An 11,953-nucleotide genomic window follows, 5' to 3' on the forward strand; every position below is an offset into this window, starting at 1 on the left:
GGAGATCCTATAGTTTGATCTAGAGAACAAACAAACAAAAAAAAAAAACCCAAAGCCGAAGTATTTATTTCATCTGCCATGGAAGAAAGACAGTTGGAAGCAGAATTCAGTGAAGTTATTTGCAAAGGCCTGGAAAGGCAGACACGGTAACTCTAGAGAGGTCTTTCTTGTTCCTAGCATGATGTTCACATACGATTTCAGCTGTCTGATGACTTACTTGCCAGAAGTTCCAAGACTCGGATCATAGAAAGTTATGCCATGTTTCAGAGAGCAGCAGAGGTCCATTAAGAAATTATGAACAAGTTCCCGTACCATCATCTTTCCCACCTCTTCAGAACTTTGAGTGACCTACAAAAATCAAAAAGTAGTAAAAAAGACATACGATTTTTTGAATCATAGAAGAAAATCTTACATCAATTTCACTATAGATTTTCTGAAGCACCTCTTACAGAGATGCTAACAGACAGCTTGGGTTTTGTTCTGATTAACAAAAGAAGTTTTAGTATTAAACACGTTAAATACTACAATACTCTTTGCTTCAAGAAAGCAGATCTCCCAAATCTAGGTACATATATACTATTTGCAGGGCATTACTGACTTAGGACATCTACTATGAAGACAGACAGGATCAAGCTAAAGAAAAGTAGTGATATAAAACTTACATAAATCAGGCAAGACCTTCCTGGTACTTTGAAGCCAAGGATCTAATATTTAATTTGAAATAACCAACTTTCAACCATACATGCCAGGTTCACTATGAGGAAGCTCATACATAAAGACCAGAAACATCACGGAAGTCTTCAGCATAAAGCATGTGAAACAAGCACGCGTACATTTTTGGGGCCAATTTGGCAGAAGTTGGAACAACTTTAATATGGGGCAAGAAAGAAAGACAGCTAACAATGGATTGAATACGCGAAGACTTCAGGGAAAGGTGGAACACCAATGCCTTTACACTTATCATACAAAATTGGAAGAAGTGACCAAATATTCATGTCGAGCAAGAAAAATCCGAGATTTCATTAACCTTTTTTTCCACTAACTTTTTACATCTAGCACAACTCAAGATCCCTAAGAATGAGAAGTTTCTTGAAAATTATGGTTGGGAAATCACAAACCATGTGACTCACAAGGACTGCATGGAATTATACGAATTTAAAATTACTCAAAACTGAAATGCATGTTTATGAAGAGGGTCATAGATTTGCATAGCTCCAAGCAGACACCTGCTAGATACAAATCTCCTCCAGAAGGTGTTTACAATATATCAGGACTGGAATGGCAAAGGCATAAACACCCAGTAGAGGAAGTATAAAAAGACATTTGTTCAATGTCAGAAGTTTTGAGGAAGAATGGTTGTGCTTCTGAAGATCAAGTGTTAACACAAAGACAAAAAGTCTGCAGCCATAACCCAGTGGATGCATAGAAGTCTTTCTTCTGTTTTGCGCTGGGCTTACTGACATGCCTCAGATATTCCCACAGTGAAAAAGGGGGGAAAAAGCGATTACATGATTAAGAAAAAGAAGAAAGCAAAACTGTAAACTAATTTATGAGGAAAAGATGACAAAACATCTGCAGTACTAACACACACCCACCAGCTGAGGCCCTGATCTTGCTCCATCTATGACTTCAGATATGTGATTCCACGGACCAGTATGACCAAAAATGGCTCAACCCTCAGAAAAGCTGCCAACTTCTCAAGCAGTGTCAGCTGAAAAGGCTGTCAACCACCTTGGGAGTTTAGCTCCGTATCAGATCAGTGTGTAGGATGGGAATGAGGCATGTGGTAAGCACACTGCTCCCGATATATTCTCCTATAGAGACATAAATGCGTCCAAGAAATGGAATACAGTACTCGCACCATTTCTCCCCGGTTAACAGATCTGCACTGCAGTTAACAGATCTGCACTGGCAGTGGAGCAGAAAGTCAGAGCTTCTTTTTAAGTAGCCTCAGCAGCTTCCTGAGCTCATCAGGTTTAGAGTAACTGGGAGCTATTTCAAAACCTGTGGGCTGCTAGAGAGGGAAAAAACCAAAAGGCAGCACAAGGACTAGGAGTTACAAAGAAGTAAGTTACCAGACCTTTAAATCACCAGGGCTGACATCAGTAATACCATTCCACCGGTAAAGTGAAGCAATGTGAATTAACACTTCTGCTGTAAAAAAGCGGACCTTCTGGGTTTTGGTGATATTTTTATTTTGAACAACCTGGAAAGAATGAGAAAACAAACAACCAACTCTGTATCTATTGCAAGTTATCACAAAATAATGGCAAATTAGCAACATACTTCATTCTTCTAGTATACACACAGCTCACTCTCCTCACTACAGCAAACAAATGCTTCCGCCTCTTCTGTTAACACTTCTTTCACACTCTCCTGCTCCCATCCTGATATGGTTGAAGCCACAGGGCTCTACACCAGCTTCTCCAAACACTGCACATGCTGGACAAGACAGACTTTCAAGTTTAACTAAAGTGCACGGAACATATTTAGAGTAGCACAGCCACGTATCATGGACACCTGGTGGTAGTGATGGCAGAACCTGCTACAAATCAAAGGAAAAACACAGTGGAGGAAGTTCTCAGAAGTTCTCCTACTGTGTCTTCCTGTCCACATTTTTTTCACTCTCATTTTCCTTGCTAAACTGAAGTAGTCCTACAGCGCTTTAGTTTTCATCATTTAGAAAACAAAGTTTCAAGGAGGATTATTTTACATTTAAATCCTAGCTTATTTCTTCTTCTTCTAAGGTTACTGTAACAGAAAAATGAAAGAATATTTTTGGCATTAAATTGTCAGTTATGAAACTGAGTCTGACACAGACTCTTACAGTTCTACTCTGAAACAATTTTTTCTTTATACTCTCAATTGGTCATAGAACAGCTTGTGCTATTACATTGCTACAGTAATTCAAAACAGAGGTTCAAAAATCAGAGGTCCTGGAGCTAAAAATGTTTTAAAAAACATTTTTATAGAAATAAAATAAATCTCTGGTGCAGTAGCTGTTCCCACAACAGTAACAAGCTGGTGCATCACAGTGAAAGAGGGACAGCCATGCTCAAAAGTTAAGGAACAACACAGCACATAAAGGCAGTTGAGACTAAACCCATCCTGCCACCTTTCAGCAATTCCTGCTTTCAAGTTTTCTCTCTCAGCCCTGCAGGTTATTTCTGCCTGTTATGAAAGAATCAGAAAAATCTTCAAAGGGAAGCAAACTTGCCTCTCCAAAAGGGCTTTCTGATAGTAGGTGGGAGGTACCTTTTCTTTTTCACAAAAATTCCTCTAATGTTGGGAAGACAATTTTAAGATAAGACTTCCTTTTTCCCCTACCCCACCAAGAAATACCTTTGACCTACCCCCTCCAGCAGAAACCTTGCCATCTTAACAGTAAGCAACTCCAAAGACAGCTGACCAGGCCCACAGGATGTGGCCTCAACAGACCCCTGCCAAGTCTGGTTGGGGAACAATACCACACACCCTCCAACTGCAACCAGATAGCTCCCAGAAACTCATTTCACGTCACAGTCCTCATACGAAAACATACTCCTCATACTAAAATCATAAACCCCTTTTTCTCCTGAAAAGACAGTTGCATGTCATTACCTAGCTCACAGCTAACAAACCTATTCAAATATAGCTGACCTCCCCATTTCGGCATGAGACACTTTAACTGAAGGACCATTCTTATTGTCACTGGAAGCACCAAAAAAGACTCCAGTCCTTTTGACCTTCAGGCTTGGCACTGATGCAATCGCAACACATGAAACGATCAGAATCTGCTGGACACCACGCACTAAAAATTGAGCTGAAATTAGCCTCAAATTACAAGCTATTGCAATGACTTCCTTTAAAACAGGGCATTGAAAAGCCTAACAAGCTTCAGTCCTGAAACAGTAATACAGCCAGATTATCAACCTCCAACAAATATCAGTAATAGACGCACTGTCAAACTTGCAGCAGCAGCACAGTGCCAACATCTGAAAGAGCTGTGTATTTTATGACAAATGACTGCAAAACTGCTTCCAGCAGCAAAGAAAACAGAAAACAAGAGACAACACAGTTTCAAGAGTATATCATACCTTAGTTCTCAATGTGGTAAGTAGAAGATTGACAGTAGAAACTCTGTCTTCCTTTATTTCAGAGCGAAGAATATCTGGAATGAAATCTAAGAAGACATTTCAAATGTTACGTAAAAATGTGAAAGCTATTTTCACACTAAAATGCTTCAGAGAATTCATACCCATTTCTCTTCGCTGTCATATTATTTACCTTGCCGTTATATGTAAGGATGAACCAAAAGGCTGCAATCAGATTTCAGAAGGATGATGTGTCTGTAGCTACAGTGATGAATAAGTAATGCTGCCAAACCTACTCTTATCATAACTAGCTAATTTGCCATCTTGGTTATTAACACTTCTTGTGACAGCATCTGTCAACTTCAAATGTATTTCGGGCCCCAATGTGCTATGCACCATTTAAACCTGAGCAAATGCCTAGCCTTTCCCTTGAAGGACTCACAGTTGTTTCACTGAGTGATTCTCAGATGTTTGGAGGTTACACCTTCAACCACATGCAGCAGCTTTTGGCTCACCTGTGTACCCCAAAGTTATAGAGCTTCACTTGACGGAGAATTTTGGTATCTCACAGGAGAATGAAAGCCAGCTGTGCTGACTGGGTCTAGCTGTACATTGCCATTTCCTGTCCTGAGAGAACTAAACAACTGTGAGCAATTAAAGGAAATCAGCAGCCCCCAGAGTAGCATGAACAATAGGAGTAAATGTAATTATGGTCTGTTCTTACTCCCTCACCATAGAATAAATGAATTGCTACCAGCTAATGACTTGTTTGGTTGGTTTTTAGAGTAATTCTAGATCCCTTCTGAATTCTTTCATAACTTTACCCAGGGTCACAATTCACAGCTTGAGACACATCAGCAGTAGATTTCAAATCCCTGAAGTCAACCAAAGTTTTATATTATCTTCAGTACATAAGGGATCAAGTATTAATGAAGCGTACGTAAGACTCAACTTTGTGAATCCTGTTCTTTGTCAGTTCAGTTTGACACCCTTCTCTACGAGATATGGGTGTAACATACTCATGGACTGCACTCCCAAGTAATGTCTCCATAAAGGATGCAAAGGACATTACACTGGTCTCCTCGATCATTGACAAAAAGCGGTTTAATGGAGTACACAACAGTCATCTTGCACGAGGACAGAAAGGAAACTGAAGATTGCACAGTCCTTAACACTTTAAAAAATATTTTCATGCAACATACCCACTGTTACTGTCCTACAACCAAGGCTGGAGATCATGAAGTTTCTTTCTGCTTATTGACTCATGGCCTCAAGGTTGTATCACATTAACCTTTTTATATGCGTCACCAAGGGCTTTCTATTTTTGCAAAGTTTCTGCAGATAGCAAACATTATTATCAAGCAGAAGAGGCACTCACCAGAATACTGAAAAAGTTTAAAGCTTTTCAGGTAATTAGGTTAAAAATATGTATTCTGTATCCTATTAGTGCTGTTTACCTAGCTCACATTTTTAATTAGCTCATATTTATTATCACCTATAAAAGACTCTGCCTTAAAAAAAAATAAAATACAAGCAACTGTGAAGTACCTTTTAATTCCAGCACCTGTGTCAAGACTGCATTGTCACCAGCAATTAAAAAGGAGAGAGCAAACTGAATATAGGCCATACGGACATCAGTTCTCCCCTAAAAAAGATAAAAGGCACTGTTAGCATACAGATGATACACAACTGCAAAATTAATACTGCAACAATTCGTTATCCTCATAAGTACTATAAACAGGTAAATCACACAACTATAAACATGCTGCACATACCCATACACATACATTTATAGGCAACAGACACACAGTACATTCATTTGATAAACGTCTTGCGTTAAACAGGTCACAGTCTGTTAAAGTTAACACCAAAAAAGAGGGTGTCCTAGTTCACATACTTTTCAATTCTCAATATACAGATAGGCCATAAATAAAAAGAAAATATTAACAGCACTTTCAAGCCAAACCCTGTATGCACATCACTGAACATCCTCACTTCTGCACCGCTTGGTACACTGGTCAATTCACAAAAATACTCAAGAACAGTAATGGCAGTAGCACTGTTGCAATTTCTTACTACACAAGCTTTCAGAGCAGCGCCACTCTTGGGGATTCTTGCTGCTTGTTGCCATCTTTGAGATGCAGTGCGTTACACACATCTCTCAGCTACCAGAGCAACTTAGACTGGCTAAAAGAAAAAAGCCTTTTTAAAAAGTGGCAAATATGTTCAAAAACTACAAATTCAGACACAGCGGAAGTAGCGAAAGCTTTGCTTGGAAAAGGACCACAGAATATGAACACAGGATCACAGAATGGTTTGGGTTGGAAGGGACCTCAAAGATCATCTAATTCCAAGTAGTTCCAACCCCCCACATGGCAGGCAGGGACACCTTGCAAGCTGGCCTTGAACACTTCCAGGGAGGGAACATCCACGACATCTCTGGGCGACTTGTTCCAGTGTCTCACCACCCTCAGAGCAAATAATTTCTTCCTAGTATCTAATCTAAATCTACCTTCTTTCAGTTTAAAACTGTTACCCCTCATCATATCACTACATTCCCTGACAAAGAGTCTCTCTAGGATTTATATTTTTTTCAAACTTACTGTGCAAAATTCAGTTGTATGTAAAAATATTTGCAAGTAGACACCGACTAGACTAAACATAAGGCAGAAGTGACTTATGAAAGGGATGAAAGAAGAAATAAAGATAATGAACTTAGATTTTGCTATAAGCTTTGGGCCTAATGTTTTTGTATTAAAACCTCACCTCTGATACACAGTTGTGACATCATAATTTCACTGAAAGCTCAGCAAGAATAAGACCTGCCATCCATTTCTGGAAACTTTTCTCCACGTACCTTACTTGCGTATCTAATGAGCCTGTGGTCAAAAGACTACATCCAAGCATTTAAATGTATGGAGCGGAGGTACTCCTGAAGACAGCTTCTGCACTAAGGTCAGAAACCACGGAACCTGACGTTCCCGAAACTGTACAAGGTTGTTTCAGAGGAGAAGGTGTGTGTTTGGGTTTTTGCCTTCTGCTTGATTGCTTTATATCTAAACAGTCTCACTTGTCATCTCAGATGGCACAAACCCAATGCAAACATACATGTCTATTCTGCAGGTCATCTTTAAAAACTAGAAACTATGTTGAAAATAATATTGGATTTATTATACACTTCTATTTTGAATGATATATAAATACTCTTGTTCTATAACACTGGTTTGGGACAACCTGATTATTTTTAGGAAACAAGAAATAAAGTTTTCGAAAAAGAGGAGTGACTTTTTCTACTCACTTGCATATCCTCCTTAAGGATTTCCAACTAGAAATTGTTTAAAATTCTTTGTTATATTTTCAAATGCAATTACTCTGGCTGTACTAGTAATGGGCAAAATCCTCTCTCCATTAAAACAAGTGAAAAACCGTCAACCTCAGTTTTTTCCAGTGGGACCAAACTGCAATCCTTGCATTGGAAAAAAGACTGAGCTCTTCCCAAACACATGACCGAACAGTTTTCAGAAGTTTACCATGATTTTCACCCCAGTTTAGGTATTAAAAGGGTAGCCCATAGAAGCTATACAATTATATTTGAACACAGCTTATTAGAAACAGACAAGGCACTTCAATGTTTTGCAGTAAATTCCACAAAGTGGAGTAAACCCAAGGTTATTCCGAGGAGCTCTGCACCCTGACAAGATGAGAAAGACCAGCGTGGGATGGAAAACAAAGCAAGCTATACCTCAAGGGTGCAGGTCAGCAATCCCACCATGGCAAATACTCAGAAACATTCCCTGGGGATTTCCTGTGTGAGTAGATGGGAAGCTCTTGCCCCATAGATGAGTTCTGTTGCGTATTAGAAACCATCAAGGAGCATTTTAGCCTGACACAGGACACGAAGGAAGAGGTAAGTACTCGCAGACGAAAATACAACAGAAACTTTGGCAACAGCTTAGTTTTAAAAACTTGGCAGAAGAAAACTGACGGGGATATGGTGTAGCATTTCATGGCACCGAGCAGCTTAATTTACCTTCTTACATCTCTTTTTCAATAATCCAGGCAGAAACTTGTTATTGAAATCAAAATGGCTGTACACGTCCCTTGCTGAATCCGGCCCCTGAGCCACCATTGCTGATAACAGGGTAAGGCACCCTCGGCTCATCCTAAAACGAAACGGAGAGGAAAACCTGCAGTTATTTCCAGAATGACAGTTACACAACCAACCAAATTGAGATATTACAATTTAAAAGAAGACCTTTTTTCCTGTAAAAGAAATTATCCTACATCCCTTCCGATATCCACCCAAGTCTTCAAAAGTTTCAGGCACGAAGCAGTTCTGAGTCAGTCCCAACGCAAGCAACCAAGGCAGATGTCAGCAAAGTATCCCTGGTCATGCAAAACTCTCACTGCAGTTGATGGGAGCTTTAGCTGAATATATAACCAACCATTTTAATGACAATCACAATACAGATTTAGGCCTAATACAAATGTTATCCTGTAACTCGCAAAGAAATTTGGTCATCTTTGTGAAAAGCCTATTTCTACAAGCGTTATCTCTTGGACAGAGCCCCCAAGCCTGCAAACACTGATGCACTTTACTGCCACAAGTAGGTCCGCAGGAGCTACAGTTGATGCTAAAGTTGAGGATGCACACAGCGAAGGCCAAAGTAAGATTGCATTTTTTGTGTTTTAGCTGAATGACAGAGGTTTTCTTCAGCTTAAGTATGCAGCATGGTCTTGTAGTGAACTAAATCCCAAGACCTAAATTCAATATTGATTCTTGCTCACTGACCACTGGGAAAATTTGCCTGAGAATACAGAAATTAAAACAAATGAAACCATTATTTTAGGCAGTGATAATGGCAACTGGGAAGGAGAGGGAAGAAGGAAAAAGGGAACGCCTATTTATATTCTCAAAAACTAAGCTGCAATGAGAAGCTGGGCATTCAGTTTATAAAGTAGGATGAAAGGAAGAAAGTGCCAAAAATTGAGAACTCCTAAATTCACGGGAATTCGCCATTTATTTCAATGGGAACATGACAGGGCCATCAGATACAAGTCTGCAAACCTCCATGATCTGAATAGCCACTACCCATTAAGGGTTTGGGAATCTGTCCATCATGTTTCATTCCTGGACAATCTGTAAGAAATCTATACAAAAATTAAAGCAGAGATTCCATCTAGACACACCACCACAATAAAATCCCTTTGCACATCAAAGAGGTAGCACAGAAAATACAGAGCGTACACCATCAGAAATCTGCAGCCTCCTCCATGCAGGTTCTAAAAGGATTTCTCCAGAAGTTGTAATCTGTAAATGCATAGTTACAAGTGCAGATTTTGCACAGTTTCAAAATTTATTTAAAATATACCTATCTACCTGTATTAGGGATTCTATGTACAGTTAAAATGCTTGTTTCAATAAGATCAACTGAGTGGCTGTGTCCATGAACTGGAAATCAGAACATTCTTTTCTAATTCTGTCCAAAGACCACAAGACAAGTCACTAGCCTCTATTTTTTTTCTCTCTCTTCCTCCCAGGTTTGTACTAAAATGTCTCTGGCACTTGAAACTTCTCTTACCCTGTCCACAGAGCATGAGAAACTGGACTAGACAGTTTAGACTGGACTAGACTGATGAGTGCTTCAATAAGCCTAAAATGGGCCTTAAGATTTAAGAGACAGGAAAAGTTACAGAGGAAAATCCAGTCTGAAAGAAAAAAAATCTATTATTAAATGAGGAAATATGACTACAAAAAAAATACAGGGCAATAAAACACTGAAGAGCAGCTCTTTCTGTCATCATAAAATAGACTGCTCAGCCTCTGTCAACAAGAAAGGAACAAGACAGCCTGTTCCTTCCTGTTCTATGCAGTACATTCTACTTCAAAAATCAAGTAGCGTTAAAATAATAGGCCTCAAGGTACCATCCGTTTTTTTTTCTCACTAGGACAGGCACAACCAATGAAAGCTACAGCCTTGGGAAATTATCATATAGCATTAGATCGTGTATTACATCAGAGCTTCTACCTTCCAAAGATTACACATGCAATTATTTTATGAAATGTGGAATGGTATCAGTAAATAAAGGTGGGTTATTAGCAATAGGTCAAGCTAAATTTTGCAGCATCTTGAATATGTGTGCAAGACCCAGACAGCCCCTCTGAATCCAATGACAGAGAATCTCTGCAACAGCATCGAAAATGCTTACCTGTGATTTTCAGAATACAAAGCAGCATAGACCAATCTCATGTAGGAATGAATCAACTTTTTGACTATGTTCATTCCCACAACAGAAAAATGGGAGAGGTCACTGGCTGTCCTCAGTAAAATGGCTTCTAGAGCTTGAAAGATTAACAGCATCTGTAAGATACAGAACTATGTTAATATCTGGTAATATCAGGTACGGCTTGAAATTATTAGCTGAGCATACAGTAACAAACACCATTAAAATAAGAGTAAGCCCACCACTAAAGGCAAGCTTCCACATAGAAGGCAAAGCTAACTTCCAAATTCTCTCCCGAATTAATGCTTCCTCTTCTTAATCATTTGTTCTGAAAGTGTGAATTTTCAAGGAAGTCCCTATACAGATTCTATATGAAAGACCAGAGAACCACAGAACGTCAGCTGACTCCTTATTCACTTGCTAAACTCATGAAATTCAGTAGTAGGGAGGGACAGCCTTCACTGGAAGTCCAAGCCAATGTGCTGACCGAAGGCCTGTACAATCCTGGACAAATAAAATTAAGGTAAAAAAGGGTCCCTCCTCACCCATAAATCAAGATTTATGTGCATATGCATGACTTCTCCGCGTACGCACAACTGCCACTTCTGGGGATGCCAACGCCAACTGCATGCAAATCTCAGCACAGACTGACGGATCTTGAAGGCCCTTGTCAAGTTGGAGGACAAGGCCTAAGGCCAATGAACTGATGCTTTAAGAGACAACTGCTAGTAAGCACACAGTGAAACAATGAAATGTGCTGGAGAAAACTACCTGAGCTGCTCCAGTATTGCAGCTAACTCCTACTAGATGAATCCAGAGGCCACACAGCACTGGGACTGCTTTCATTAAAAGTATTAGCCCCTATCAGCAGAAGAATCTTGAAGAAAGCATGTCATTGAACATGACACGGGTTGTCATTACACAGGCATAAATGACCACCAAGTGGAGATGAAAAAGAACGCTATCGAATTTTACACTGTAAGTTAATAATGCCACTCCAGCATTCACAATGAAAAAAGGTTTTTAATCCATGCATGATGTTCCGATGAGGAAAAATTGCAGTCAGCTCAGATGAGAAAAATCAGGTCAACTTTACCAGTGGATTCCTGGAAATACTGATGCACCAGGGAGACATCAATTTATCTAAAAACAGTTCTTCTCACTGGACTATTTTGGTTTGTTTGTTTAAATGCTTCTGTAAACCCCCTGAATTCATAAATGCTCTTTTGGTAACATTTAAAGAACCTTAACAACTTGGCTTTGACAGGATACTCCTATCATCAAATCCAGGAACACTTCTGCACTGAAAAGGACGGGTCCCACTTGATCAGTGCTTCTGCCACTGTGACTTCCAGAAAAAACAAACGAACAAACCATACCAAATCATCAGAGTTATTTAGACCAGAAAGCATTTATCCAGCAGTTCCTCGCCCAGTCGGGACACACGCTGCCAGTCACTAAAGTATAACACCCATGGCCAACTTACTTCATCTTCAGGCTTCCTTTCTCCGTCCATAAGCTTGAATATTTCAGCACACTCCATGGAAATTTTTATGTATCCCTCCACGACATCATATATTTCCGGCGATGGCAGCGTCTTAGCAACGGAGACGAAGGTCTCCAGACCTGTCATGGGAAGAGTTTCACTCGGGGAG

The 11,953-nt window shown here is 39.7% G+C and overlaps 1 protein-coding gene across 1 annotated transcript; it reads right to left on the reverse strand.

Moving 5' to 3' along the window:
• Positions 1 to 217: 217 nt before the first annotated feature.
• LOC104493287 (nucleolar pre-ribosomal-associated protein 1-like) lies at positions 218 to 11,931 on the reverse strand (the record flags this gene model as incomplete). Its single annotated transcript, XM_010135938.1, has 6 exons — positions 11,785 to 11,931; positions 10,284 to 10,435; positions 8,104 to 8,236; positions 5,622 to 5,718; positions 4,077 to 4,162; positions 218 to 348 (listed from the first exon to the last, which is right to left on the reverse strand). Coding segments are annotated over exons 1-6 (746 nt in total), but the record flags the coding sequence as incomplete, so codon positions are not given.
• Between the last annotated feature and the right edge of the window lie 22 nt (positions 11,932 to 11,953).

The sequence above is a fragment of the Buceros rhinoceros genome, unplaced genomic scaffold (genome assembly GCF_000710305.1).
Source record: "Buceros rhinoceros silvestris isolate BGI_N320 unplaced genomic scaffold, ASM71030v1 scaffold13935, whole genome shotgun sequence".
Lineage (NCBI taxonomy): Eukaryota > Metazoa > Chordata > Aves > Bucerotiformes > Bucerotidae > Buceros > Buceros rhinoceros.